General features: G+C 38.6%; 1 protein-coding gene across 1 annotated transcript in view; it reads right to left on the bottom strand.

Moving 5' to 3' along the window:
* Fkbp9 (FKBP prolyl isomerase 9) overlaps positions 1-14,973 on the bottom strand; it is a 47,189-nt gene that overhangs the window by 15,588 nt on the left and 16,628 nt on the right. The window contains exons 2-6 of the mRNA XM_046426032.2: positions 14,614-14,759; positions 13,925-14,114; positions 13,154-13,299; positions 3,100-3,289; positions 1,322-1,467 (exon numbers count right to left, since the gene is read on the bottom strand). Coding sequence (XP_046281988.1) covers positions 1,322-1,467; positions 3,100-3,289; positions 13,154-13,299; positions 13,925-14,114; positions 14,614-14,759 — 818 coding nt within the window. The remainder of the gene's footprint in view (positions 1-1,321; positions 1,468-3,099; positions 3,290-13,153; positions 13,300-13,924; positions 14,115-14,613; positions 14,760-14,973) is intronic.

Raw genomic sequence — 14,973 nt, 5'->3', positions numbered from 1 at the left:
GGGATCTTTTGTGACTTAAGTCAGAAATTTAAGTCATGAAGAAAACCATGCATCACCATGGTACACTCTAGTTTCCAATCAGCTTGATGTTTCATAGATGCTCTGAGATAAACCTACAAGGAAAATTCCTAAGATTGATATGATTTATCACCAACAATCAGAAAAGGTTTAACAAAGTTAATGTGTACAACTAACAAGACCTGACCAGAATTCCCATCAGCAAAATGAACACTATAGCAAAGTAAATACAGTTGCTAATTATTCCTAAGCAAGTCTAAGTAAGTTAGCAAAAAATGGCATATGAAAGAAAATGTAATTAAGAAAAAAAAAGAAAAACAGTTCTGAAATACTATGAAGCCACTGGGCGTGGTGACACACACCTATAATCCCAGCAACTCAGGAGGCAGAGGCAGGAGGAGGATTGCATGTTCAAGGCTAGCCTCAGCAATTTAGCAAGGCCCTAAAATAATTTAGTAATTCCATGTTTCAAAATAAAATATAAAAAGGGTTAGGGAGGTGGCTCAGTGATAACACACCCCTAGGTTCAACACTCAGTACCAAAAAAAAAGAAAGAAAGAAACATGGAAACATGGGCTGGGGCAGTAGCTCAGTGGCAGAGCCTTTGCCTAACATGTGTAAGGCACTGGGTTTGATCCTCAGCACCACATAAAAATAAATAAATAAAATAAAGGTATTATGTCCACCTGCATCTAAAATTACTAAAAAGAAGCAAACAAACACTATTAAGCCATTAAATATCTGCTGGCACTGGGCATGGTGGTGCACCATGTGTAATCCCAGTGACTTGGGTGGCTGAGGCAAGAGAATCACAAGTTGGAGCCCAGCCTCAGACATTTAGTGGTACTGTATCTCAAAATAAAAAATAAAAAGGACTGGGGATGTAGTTCAGTGATAAAGTGCTCTTGGGTTCAATTCCCATACCCAGCTGAATTATATACTTAAATGAATGAATTTCATGCCATACAAAACAAAAACCAAAAGAAGGGTTTTGCATTTTACTTGCAAACAGTCCAGCCAATAAATAAACAAACAAACATGAAGAGAGATAAAATAGAGCAAAATGTTAGCAAGTGGTGAGACAAAGTGGAATTCACTATACAGATCTTTCAACTTTGGTGTAGGTTTAAAAATTTCAAAAGGAAAAGGAAAGTAAGCCACGAACAAAGAAAAATAACAGAACACTAGAAACTAAATCTATTTGGTGCAATCAAGTCTTAAGCTGAACTTTGGCTTCGATGTTTCGACATGAACCGGGCAATGTGGAAGCTGCCAGTCAGTGAGGAAGGCCCGTGATACCCACCTCTTCCCTCCTCTCCATACCCCAGGTGTGGGGGGACCACAATCCTTCGCTTCTCTCCAATGCAAACACCAAGTAAACCTTCATCCATCCCAGGAATCACATAGCCCTGCCCAATGTAGGTGTCAAAGGTTCGGTTTCTCGAGTAGCTAGAAAAGAGACAAGAAAGAGGTGACTCAACACCACGGTATCTATGTCAATGATTCAGGACGGAGATTGAGGAAGTTAATACCTACCTCAGGGTGGCCAGAACAGAAGGGATTGATAGGAAATTATTACATTTTTCATTGCAGATCTTTCCATCATTTTAATTATTCAGTAAGATGTTACCAGCTGGGCAAGGTGGTTCACACCTATAATCCCAGCAGTTTGGGAGGATGAGGCAGGAGAACTGTGAATTCAAAGCCAGCCTCAGCAATTTAATGAGTCACTAAGCAACTCAGTGAGACCCTGTCTCTAAATAAAATACAAAAAAGGGCTAGGGATGTGGCTCAGTGGTCAAGTGCCCCTGAGGTTAATACCCAGTACAAAAAAAAAAAATTACCTTTGAGAACAGAAATTCCTTTTTTTTTTCCTCCTCCAGTGGTGGGGATCAAACTCAAGGCCTCATGCCTTCTGGACAAGCACTATACTACTGAGCTACATCCCCAGCCTTTTTAAAATTATTTATTTATTTATTTACTTACTCATTTTATACCAGGAATTGAACTCAGGGGTGCTTAACCACTGAGCCACATCCCCAGCCCTTTTCATATTTCATTTTTTTTTTTGAGACAGGGTCTCGCCAAGTTGCTTAGGACCTTACTAAATTGTTGAGACTGGCTTTTAATTCACGATCCTCCTATCTCAGCCTCCCAAACTGTGACTCAGTTTTTGTCACTACTTGTTCATGTGCCACCGCGCCCAATTTAAAATGTTTATTTTTAAGACAGAGTCTTGCTAAATTGCCCAGATTGGCCCTGAGTTTTCAATCCCCCTGTCTTCACTGGGAGCCACAGGCATTATAGGCGTATGCCACCTCACCTGGCCTTCTGTGATACTTTAGGATGACTAAACAAACTAGGAGTCTATTACCTCAGAGACAGGTAGGATTTTGTCACTACTTGTTCACAGGAAACTAAAGGAGTGGTCCCAAACAACACATGCCACTTGAGTGAGCAAGGCTTAATAAAGGAACACACTTGAGCCATCTGTATAACTGTTGATAAAACTTTGAATAACACAAGAGGCATAGTAATCAGCCTCTGCAACATCCAGGAGGGAGCTGAATGCTTCTAACCAGTCCTCTCCAGCTGGTCAGCCTTTAAAAACTGCAAAGCACGTCCATATGCCTCATCTAACCATGTCTGCGAAAGGTTTTAGAACAGGGGATACACCAAAGCTCCTGAAGTTCGGAGGTCTTTTTTGTAGTCACAAAGTCACTAACCATAGACAGGAAACGATACCCAAGTCTCCTGGCACCAAGTTGACTGAGCCACCTAGGAGGTCCTTGACCTCTGGCCATTCCCATGCTAGACCCCATGGGACAGGTAAGCCCAGGATAGGGTGATGGTGGGAATCTAGGGTGAGCCTCTCCTCTTTTCCTGCAGACCCAACTAATCAGCCCCCCAAAGGTAACTGTCATGGCAGCCTCTGAAGAAATTCAGAATCAGAAAAGAGAGACCTGTATTGGAGATGAACATATGAAATCAGCACTGACAGATACTCAGATCACATTCCACCAGTGGTGGACTTCATTTAATAAATGTTCTGATGAATGAAGGCTACAATTGTGTCCTCACCTGGAATCAAAGAAGGTGCCATCCAGAAGTGTGCCATTGTAATGATACCTGAGGAAGTCCCCACTCTGACTCCTCCGCTCACAGTTTGCAGGTATGACCTTGTTCTCAATGGAAATACTATCCTTGGGGTTATGGAGATCCAATAACGCAACATCAAATACCAGGGATGCCTGTCCAGGAATGTCTTTCCCTACAGTGGAATGGAGGAAGATGAGGCAATCAGGACACAAGATTTAGGAAAGACTTCACCACGCCACACCCTCTGTTGGTGTTACTCATTGCTTCAAATATTCAAAACAAGGAAACAAACATTCTTCTAAGACTTGGATGGTTCCCCATGGTGTCTAACTTGGGGTTTCCACGGTGTCCGACCATGGGCTGATATGTACCATGTACAGCTTGACCTACTCAGAAAAAGGAGCAAACTAACTGAATGACAGAAGAGACTACTATGTTCACAGTGTCAAGCTCATGCTGGCAAATCAAGGCTGTCTGTGAGTGGTTGCACACCCATAAGCAAAGCCAAATACATAGCTCTGTGGGTTTCTGTTTGTGTACAAATGCAAATCACAGATATTTAAAGGTACAATTCCACAGCCCTGAGTTGGTTCTGGAAAATACTACAAAGACTTGCTCCTTGGATCTTACAGTCAATTTTCTTAAGAAGCAAAATGTAACAGTGAGTCATTTAAGTATATCAAAAACAGGATATAAATAAAGCAAAGTTAGCTAAGATAACAAAAAAATTATAACCACAACCCAAAATTTAAATAGTCTTCAAATTATTTCTCTCTCTACAGGGTACCGTTTCTCTCAGATACTCCTAACAGAATTCCTAACAGTCAGCCCTCTATATCCCGGGCTTCCACATCTATGGATTCAACCAAATGCTGATCGAAATATTTTTTAAAAAACTATCTGTACTGAACAGGTATAGACTCTTTTTGGTCATTATTCCTTAAACAGTATAGCATAACAACTCTTTACATGGCATTGACATTGTATTAGGTATTACAAGTAATCTAAAGCATTAAGGAGAATATATATAGGTTGTATGCAAATATTATCCCATTTTTATGTAAGGGACTTGAGCATATAAGAATATTGGAATCTGCAGGTTATACCAGAACCTCTCCAGTAGGTACCAAGGGATGATTGAATCTACATTAATTCTAATTAATATATTTTCTAACATTATGCCATATGGAGCTAATGACACAGACAAAACACAGAAGAGAAGCCCAAATTTGGAAAAATTTGGCAATTCTGATATTATATGGTTATATGTCTACCTTGATGTCTACAACATACCAATTCCAATCTCATTTCACATATGGGAAAGCAAGAGAGATTGGTACCCAAGGCCTCAGCTGGTAAGGCAGGGGCAGAGAGCTTCCTTATGAACACAATGATCATGAGTGGAAATTTCTGCAAAAGGATAATCCACATGGCACCACAGGGTACTAGCTCTTCCTGCACAGATCAATATCAATCAATAAATAATTCTAAATCCAGAAATTTGGGATAAAAGAATGTTAACAGACAAACTCTTCCTTTTTTAATATGTATTTTAGTTGTTGATAGGCCTTTATTTTATTTACTTATATGTGGTGCTGAGAATCAAACCAGTGCCTCACACATACCAGGCAAGTGCTCTACCACTGAGCTACAATTCCAGCCCAAGACAACTCTTTCAATGCATGTTATATCATTTTTTTAAATTTTTTATTCTAATTTGTTATAAATGACAGCAGAATGCATTACAATTCATATTATACATATACAGAACAATTTTTCATATCTCTGGTTGTATAAAAAGTATATTCACACATTTTTATCTTCATATATATACTTAGGGTAATGATGTCCAACTCATTCCACCATCTTTTTGACTCCCTTACCCCCTCTCTTCCGTTCCCTCCCCTTTGCCCTATCTAGAATTCATCTAATCTTCCCATGCTCCCCTCCAAGCCCCACTGTGAATCAGCCTCCTTAGAAAAAACATTAGGCATTTGGTTTTCAGGGATTGGCTAACTTCACTTAGCGTTATCTTCTCCAACGCCATCCATTTACCTTCAAATGCCACGATTTTACTTTCTTTTATTGCTGAGCAATATTCCATTGTGTATATACCACAATTTCTTTATCCAGTCATCTACTGAAGGGCATGTAGGTTAGTTCCACAGTTTACCTATTGTGAATTGTGCTACTATAAACATTGATATGGCTGTGTCCCTGTAGTATGCTGTTTTTAAGTCCTTTGGGTATAGACCCAGGAGTGGGATAGCGGGGTCAAAAGGTAGTTCCATTCCCAGTTTTCCAAGGAATCTCCAAACTGCTTTCCATATTGGCTGCACCATTTTGCAGTCCCACCAGCAACATATATGAGTGTGACTTTTTCCCCCACATCCTAATTAACACTTATTGATGTTTGTATTTTTAATAGCTGCCATTCTGACTGGAATGAGATGAAATCTTAGAGTAGTTTTGATTTGCATTTCTCTAATTTCTGGAGATGTTGAACATCTTTTCATATGTTTATTGATTGATTGTATATCACCTTCTGAGAAATGTCTGTTCCGTTCTTTGACCCATTTATTGAATGGGTTATTTGTTTTTTCGGTGTTTAGCTTTTTGAGTTCTTTATATACCCTAGAGATTAGTGTTGTATCTGATGTGCAAGTGGTAAAAATTTGCTCCCAAGATGTAGGCTCTTAATTCACCTCACTGATTGTTTCTTCTGTAGGGAAGAAGCTTTTTAATTTATTAATTCTTGTGCTATAGAAGTCTTATTAAGGAAGTAGGGGCCTAATCTAATTTGATGGAGATTTGGGCCTACTTTTTCTTCTATTAGATGCAGGATCTCTGGTTTAATTCCTAGGTCCTTGATCCACTTTGAGTTGAGTTTTGTGCATGGTAAGAGATAGGGGTTTAATTTCATTTTGTTGCATATGGATTTCCACTTTTCCCAGCATCATTTGTTGAAGAGGCTATCTTTTCTCCAACACATCTTTTTGTCACTTTGTCTATAAGATAACTGTAATTATATGGGTTAGTATCTGTGTCCTCTATTCTGTACCATTGGTCTACCAGTCTATTTTGGTGCCAATACCATGCTGTTTTTGTTACTATTGCTCTGTAGTATAGTTTGAGGTCTGGTGTAGTGATGCCACCTGCTTCACTCTTCTTGTTAAGGACTGCTTAAGCTATTCTGGGTCTCTTATTTTTCCAAATGAATTTCATGACTGATTTTTTTATTTCTATGAGGAATGTCATTGGGATTTTGATCGGAATTGCATTAAATTTGTATAATGCTTTTGGAAGTATGGTCATTTTGATAATATTAATTCTGCCTATCCAAGAACAAGGGAGATCTTTCCATCTTCTAAAGTCTTCTTTAATTTATTTCTTTAGCATTCTGTAGTTTTCATTGTAGAAGTCTTTCACCTCTTTCATTAAGCTGATTCCCAAGTATTTTATTTTTCATTCAGGCTATTGTAAATGGGGCAGTTTTCCTCGTTTCCTTTTCAGAGGATTTGTCACTGATATACAGGAATGCCTTTGATTTACGGGTGTTGATTTTGTATCCTGCTACTTTGCTGGATTCATTTACTAGTTCAAGAAGTTTTCTGGTAGAATTTTTTGGGTTTTCTAGTTATACAATCATATTGTCGGCAAATAGTGCTAATTTGAGTTCTTCTTTACCTGTCCATATCCCTTTAATTTCTTTCGTCTAATTGCTCTGGCCAGTGTTTCAAGAACTATGTTAAATAGAAGTGGTGAAAGAGGGCATCCCTGTCTTGTTCCAGATTTTAGTTTTTACAACATTTAGAATGATGTTGGTCTGGGGCTTAGTATAGATAGTCTTTATGATGTTGAGATATGTTTCTGTTATCCCTAGTTTTTCTACTGTTTTGAATATGTATGGATGTTGTATTTTGTCAAATGCTTTTTCTGCATCAATTGAGATAATTATATAATTCTAATCTTTAAGTCTACTGATGTAATGAATTACATTTATTGATGAATAAATTACATTTATTGTTCAACATTATATGTTGAACCAACCTTGAACCCCAGGGATGAACCATACTTGATCGTGGTGCACTATCTTTTTGATGTTTCTGTATTCAATTTGCCAGAATTTTATTGAGAATTTTTGCATCTATGACCATTATAGATATTTGTCTGAAGTTTCCTTTCTTTGATGTGTCATTGCCTGGTTTTGGAATCAGGGTGATATTGGCCTCATAGAATGAGTTTGGAAGTACTCCATCTTTTTCTATTTCATGAAATAAATTGAAGAGTATTGGTATTAGTTCTTCTTTAAAGGTCTTGTAGAACTCAGCTGTTTATCCTGGGTTTTTCCTTGATTGGTAGGCTTCTGATGGCATCTTCTAATTCATTGCTTGAAATTGATCTGTTTAAATTGTATATATCATCCTGATTCAATTTGGGCAAATCATATTGCTCTAGAAATTTGTCAATGCCTTTGATATTTTCTATTTTATTGGAGTACAAGTTTTAAAAATAATTTCTAATTATCTTCTGTATTTCTGTAGTGTCTGTTATGATATTTCCTTTTTCATCATGTATATTAGTGATTTAGTTTTCTCTCTCCTTCTCTTCATTAACATAGCTAAGGGTTTGTCAATTTTATTTATTTTTTCAAAGAACCAACTATTTTTTTTTGTCCATTTTTTCAGTTGTTTCTTTTGTATCAATTTCATTGATTTCAGCTCTGATTTTAATTATTTCCTGTCTTCTACTGCTTTTGGTGTTGATTTGTTCTTCTTTTTCTAAGGCTTTGAGATATAATGTTAGGTCATTTATTTGTTGACTTTTTCTTCTTTTAAGGAATGAACTCCATACAATGAACTTTCCTCTTAGTACTGCCTTCAGAGTGTCCCAGAGGGTTTTTTAAATATTTAATTTTTAGTTGTAGTTGGACACAATACCTTTATTTTATCTATTTAATTATTTTTATGTGGTGCTGAGGATCAAACCCAGGACCTTAAACTCTACCTCTGAGCCACAACCCAGCCCGTGTCCTAGAGGTTTTGATACATTGTATCTATGTTCTCACTCACCTCTAAGAATTTTTTTTAAAATATTTACTTCTTGGTATAGATGGACACAACACAATGCCTTTATTTTTATGTGGTGCTGAGGATCCAACCCAGGTCCCGCCCACGCTAAGCGAGCCGCTCTACGGCTGAGCCACAATCCTTGGCCCTCTAAGAATTTTTAAATCTCTGTCTTGATGTTTTTTGCAACCCAACATTCATTCAACAGCATATTATTTAATCTCCAGGTGTTGGAGTAGCTTTTATTTTTTTATTTTATCATTGATTTCTAATTTCATTCCATTATGATCTGATACAATGCAGGGTAGTATCTCTACATTTTTAATATTTGCAAAGAGTTGCTTTGTGGCATAACATATGGTCTAGTTTGGAGAAGGATCCATGTGCTGCTGAGAAGAAAGTGTATTCATTCATTGAAGGATGAAATATTCTGTATATGTCAGTTAAGTCTAAGTTATTGATTGTATTATGGAGTTCTATAGCTTTTTGTTCAGCTTTTGTTTGGAAGATTTATCTAGAGGTGAAAGAGGTGTGTTAAAGTCACCCAGAATTATTGTGTTGTGGTCTATTTGACCCTTGAACTTGAGAAGAGTTTGTTTGATGAATGTAGACGCTCCTTTGTTTGGGACATATAAAGTTATTATTGTTAAGTCTTGCTGATGAATGGTTCCCTTAAGCAGTATGAAATAGCCTTCTTTATCCCTTTTGATTAACTCTGGTTTGAAGTCTACTTTATTTGATATGAGGATGGAAACCCCTGCTTGCTTCTGTAGTCCATGTGAGTGGTATGATTTTTCCCAACCTTTCACCTTCAGTCTGTGGACGTCTTTTCCTATGAGTCTCTTGGAGGCAGTATATTGTTGGGGTTTTTTTTAAATCCAATCTGCCAATCTATATCTTTTGATTGGTGAATTTAGGCCATTAACATTCAGGGTTATTATTGAGACATGATTTGTATTCCCAGCCATTTTTGGTTTTTGGTATTTAACTTGATTTGGTTTCTCCTTTGATTAGTTTTTCTTTTAGTATAATTCCTCCCTTTGCTGATTTTCTTTTTTTTTTTTTTTTATTTAACCTTTGTTTATTTATTTTTATGTGGTGCTGAGGATCGAACCCAGGGCCTCACACAAGCTAGGCGAGCGCTCTACCGTTGAGTCACAACCCCAGCCCCTGCTGATTTTCATTATTGTTTTTCAATTCCTCTTCATGGAATATTTTGCCGAGGATAGTCTGTAGTGCAGGATTTCAAGGTATAAATTCTTTTAACTTATGTTTTAAATGGAAGGTTTTTATTTAATTATCAAATCTAAAGCTTAATTTTGCTGAATATAAGATTCTTGGATGGCATCCATTTTCTTTCAGAGCTTGATATATGTTGTCCAAGGTTCTTCTAGCTTTCAGGGTCTAGGTTGAAAAATCTGCACATAATCTAATTGGTTTTCCCCTATATGTAATCTGATTCCTTTCTCTCTTGGCTTTTAATATTCTCTCCTTATTCTGTATGTTAGGCATTTTCATTATAATGTGCCTTTTTTGTGGATCTGTTGTGATCTTTGTATATTTGGCATCCTGTAAGCCTCCTGAATTTGGTTTTCCAATTCATTCTTCATGTTTGGAAAATTTTCTGATATTTTTTCATTGAATAGATTGCTCATTCCTTTGGTTTGGAACTTTATGCCTCCTCTATCCCAATAACTCTTAAATTTGGTCTTTTTATGCTATCCCATATTAAATGTTCTGTTGATGGTTTCTTACCATTTTCACTGTGTGGTCTACATTCTTTTTAAGATTATATATTTTGTCTTCATTGTCTGAGGTCCTATCTTCCAAGTGGTCTAATTTGTTGGCGATGTTTTCAATTGAACTTTTAATTTGGTTTATTGTTTCTTTCATTTCAATGATTTCTGGGTTTTGTTTGTTGTTTTGTTTTTTGGAAACTTTATCTCCCTACTAAAGTAATCTTTTGCTTCCTGTGTTTGTTTATGTAGCTCTTTGTCAAAATGATCTTTTGCTGCCTGTATTTGCTCTCTTATATCATCCTTTAATTCGCAGAACATTTTAATTATGTACATCCTGAACTCCTTCTCTGTAATTTCTTCTGCTGTGCTAGCTATGGATTCTGTTAATGTGGTATCTTGATTTGTTTGGGGTACTTTCTTCCCTTGTCTTTTCATATTGCTTGTGTCTTCCTTTCTAGCTCTGTGGCTCAGAGGAGTTATCATTTTTACCCTATAAGCTTATAGTGCCCCTGTAGGGATCCAATACCTCTCCTTTAAGGTGAAGGACAATGTTAACAGATCCCAATATAAATAATATATACCCTAAAAACAAATGTTTATTATTAAGACATTTACAGTTTAGTCACAATGCACAGAAATGGTGAATTCAATTAATCTACAATATATTCAGTAGGTTTGTAAAAGGTTTTACTGTTTATGATGGTGGACAAAGATTCAGGGGTGAGGAGTAGGATGATATGCTGAGGAGGTTGAAGGTAAGGTTATAGTTTTTATATCTTAGGAAGTGAGAAAGAAATCTAAAGAGGAAGATTAGTAGCAGGAGAAGGGAGAGGAAGTAATTTTGGGTAGACAAGTAAGTGGGAAGACAGTAGAGTACATAAAACAAACACACATATATATTAAGAAAACAAAAAATGTGATAATAGTAGAAATTGGTGGGAAAAAAAGGAAAAAAAAGAATACACAATACAACTGTAATATACTATTCAGATATCCCAGTCCTCAAAATCCTAATTCATGCAAAGTACTTGGTTTCACCTATTCTGGGGATTTGAGGACAAGAGAATAGAGAAGGAGAGGAAAACAAATATTGAAGGAAGAAACAGGATTGGTTTTGGTTGGAGATCAGTATCTTTCCTGATTCCCTTCTCTCCTTCAATAGATGGGGTCATCTGTTGTTAACTGGTATTTCTGCCCTCAGCATGGAGAAGGTAACCAGAGTGTAACAGCTGCTGGGGAGAGGAGGTAGTTAGAAACTGGGTACCTGGCCAGCTGGAGTTCCAAACTGGGAGCTGACACCACTGAAGATGTGATGAAGGTGGCCCAAGTTGGAGGTGCCTGCTTTCAGCAGTGGGTGTCAGGTGGGGTGGGGGAGGCAGCGATGGCATTGGACAATGAGTTCAGAGACGAGCTCTGTTGCCTGTAGTGTGTGATTGACTTCAGAGCCTGTGTGAAGTTCCCGGGTGCAGGCAGGCTACTGCTCATAGGGAACTATCTCTGCTGCTGCAGAGTCCCAAGATGGTGGCAACTGGGGGAGCCCCACAGTGGTAGCTGGGGGTCCACAGAGGAGTGGTGGCCAGAGTTCCTGTATGTGGGAAGCTGCTGGGTGTCCTGTGTGGGAGCAGTGTCTGTAATTTCTGCTTGGGTGGGTGGCCGAAAGTTCTGCGTGGGTGCTACTGATGGTCTTGATGGGGTACCTGGTAGTCCTGCGTAGGGAGACCTACTCTGACACTGAAGCCTGGAGCCCTGCACGGGCACGGTGATGTGATTCCTGTGCAGGAGCAGGAATACAGCTGGCAGAGCAGTATTCTCGTGGCTTGAGTCCCAGGTCACAGAGCGACATAGAATGCTGCCTCCCTCTGGCCCACCATTTTGTATCTCCCCATGTTATACCATTTAAAGGAGGTGACCAGAGCACGTGACCCATATGGCATGCCATGCCTGGGCTCCTTCAACTTGAGGGTCTCATTAAGCAACTGGGACATCTGAAGAGTATATTATATATATTACAGCCCTATTTTGCATTACAGTTGTTTTGCATTTTATTTAGAGACAGGGTCTCTAATATATATATGCAAAGTACTTGGTTTCACATATCAACTTGACCTTTGGCAGAGCCCACCCTTCGTGTCTCCTTCCTCTCAGAGGATGATAAAATCTGTTAAAAGCAGGCTACTGGGGCTAAGTTGCCAAAATTTCCTGGTTTGCACCTCTGATGAATCTATGACATTCACTCCACAGGGACAAAAATCAAAGCATTATGTTAGAAAATATATTAATTAGAATCACTATCCTGTTTGTAGTTTTACTGTGAGGGAAAACAGAATATTGGCTGATAAAGAGGATTTCTTAGTTACTCATATTTGAATTTTAGGCTTGTTTAATCATAATGACAGACTGGCAATTTTGATATATGGCTAAATTTAGATCTTGATATCTACAACCTCCAGACTGTCTAGATCAAATATCATCACAGATAAGCAGATGTAGTGGCACGCGCCTGTAATCCCAGCGGCTCAGGAGACATAGGCAGGAGAATCACAAGTTCAAAACCAGCCTAAACAAAAGCAAGGTGCTAAGCAACTGAGTCACTTAATGAGACCCTGTCTCCAAATAAAATACAAAATAGGGCTGGGGATGTGGCTCAGTGGTTCAGTGCCTCTGAGTTCAATCCTTGGTACCAAAAAAAAAATCATCACAGATGGGACAGAAAAAATAAATAACAGATGTCCAAAACCACACCTTGAAGGCTATAACAGGATGATTACATATGAATGCCAATGACCGTGAGTGAATGGAAGTTTCAACACTAGATGATCTAAGCTATCACTGTTCAATGTAACTTTCTACAGTAATGAAAGTGCTCACTTTTTGCTGTCTAGTTCAGCAGGCCTCATGAAACTATGACTCTTTTTTTTTTTTTTTTTTTGTGGTGCCAGGGATTAAACACAGGGGTGCTTTAACCACTGAGCAACATCCCAGGCTCTTTATTTAAATTTTTTTTTAATTTTGAGAATCTAAAACTCTTGAGTACCTGAAATGCAGCAGTGATCAATGAATGGAATTTAGTTTTAATTCATTCATTTAAATGTAACTTGCCACCTGCAGCTAGTGACTTCCATATTGAACACTATTAGTGTAGACCAAAAGGTCTTTTGTTGGTTTCATGTGGTCACATCTGAATTACTCACTGCAATAAAAATAAAGATGATGAGAAAAAGAACTTACCATCTCCATCTTCCCCGTAGGCCAGGAAAGGAGGTATGGTGATGATGCGCTTTTCCCCCACACACATGCCCAGCAGCCCTTTATCCATTCCAGGAATCAGCCAGCCAATTCCCACATATGTGTCATAGGTTTTCATGCGATTGTGACTGAAATCCAAAGAGAAAGGGGAAAAGTTCCATACCCTGTGTTTCCAACTTATCCCTCAGGAGGGTTTTTGTTACCCAAATCTCAGCTAGACAATAAGCACATAGGCAGGCATTTATGGATCTTTGCTCCAAAACACAAAGCAGAAGTCCATAAGCAGTCCACAGTGACTGATGAAAGAGGCAGCTATTCCCCTAATCAAACACACAGCACTGAGAGGAAACCCTAAAGGGTACCCTGTTCTCCAGCTTAGCCCCATTTCTCCCCATAGATGCAGGCATGGTCATCTTTCCCTTTCTTTCCATGGGAAAACTATAAAAAATGAACTAAAACATGTACATCTATGGCCCCTTCACTTGCTAATGAGATCTCCAAACACTGTTAAACCAGATATGCAATGATTGTTTTTAGAGTTTCCTCAAATCTATTAAATTTTGATGTGGTGCAATAGAGCACCATAGAGCCATAGAGCGTGAAACACGAAGCAAAAGTCTTACACAGAGGAGTTTGATACTAGTTAAAGTTGGGAAGTACCCCCTTTCCGGTTTCTTCACTGACACAGAAAATAAACAAGACAGAGGAACTGAGGGGCATTTCACGGACACTGCCATAAATGGTGGGACTTACCTCGAATCGAACAGTGTCCCGTCCAAGAATGTTCCGTTGTAGTGGTACCTTACAAAATCAGACACCTGGATGGTCCGAGAGCAACTTGGGGGCTTGAAATAAGTGTGAATCTGAACTTCGTCTTCAGAATTCCAAATATCCATCAGAAGTACATCAAAATGAAGCACTGAGTTTGGGGGGATCACACCAGCTAGAATAAAGAGTTCGCAATGAGAAACCACAACCTTTTGAGCTAGTCAAACAAATACCCAGGGCACCGCCAAAGTGAATGGAAGGTCACTGGTGTATAATTCCAAAACAACCCATCTTCTTCCATCTTTCCTTCAAATGAAATTAAGAGGAAAAAACCAAGATTTTCCTCTCACCAAGGGTATCATTCAAGGGCTGGGGCTCTACCTCAGTTGGTAGAATGCTTTCCTTGCATGAACAAGGCCCTGGGTTCAATCCCCAGCACCACACACACACACACACAAAAAAAGGGATATTATTCAATACTCCTGTGTCAATGATGTCTTTTTCATATCTCAAGAGATAAACCTAAGAGGGAAATCTTAATTGTGTGTGTATTCACAGCTTTTCATGTTTCCCTGGACAAAACATCTTAAGATTCTCTGGTCTGCTTGACTGAACAGCCTGCAAATGTTCTGGCTGTCTGCAGATACGTTTATAAATACAGAAGGGAAACTTACAGACTCCTTCACTTCCGTAGGCAAGCTTTGGGGGGATCTTCACAAAACGCCTCTCATTCACACACATGCCAACCAGAGCCTGGTCCATCCCTGCAATCAGCTGTCCTTTTCCCACGAACACGTTGAAAGTGGAGCCTCTGTCATAGCTGAAGATTCAGAAGGCGGGAGAAAAAAAACCATAAATAGTCCTTCCTTGAAGGGAAAACAAACTGTCAAAATATATCCATAAAGGTAATATCCAAGAAAAAGCCCGCCAAGTAGACGCTGATACAGCAAATGTTTTCACTGGACAGCATCTGTACGGTTGGGGTTTTCAGATTACCTTGAATACTGTCTGCAAATCTAGTTAACTCTCTAGGG

This window comes from Marmota monax, unplaced genomic scaffold, assembly GCF_021218885.2.
Source record: "Marmota monax isolate L192 unplaced genomic scaffold, Marmota_monax_Labrador192_F-V1.1 WCK01_AAM20220418_F8-fsc00133, whole genome shotgun sequence".
In the NCBI taxonomy this organism is placed as follows: Eukaryota; Metazoa; Chordata; class Mammalia; order Rodentia; family Sciuridae; genus Marmota; species Marmota monax.
Note: the sequence above shows the minus strand (reverse complement) of the source record. Positions and strands in the feature narration are given on the sequence as shown.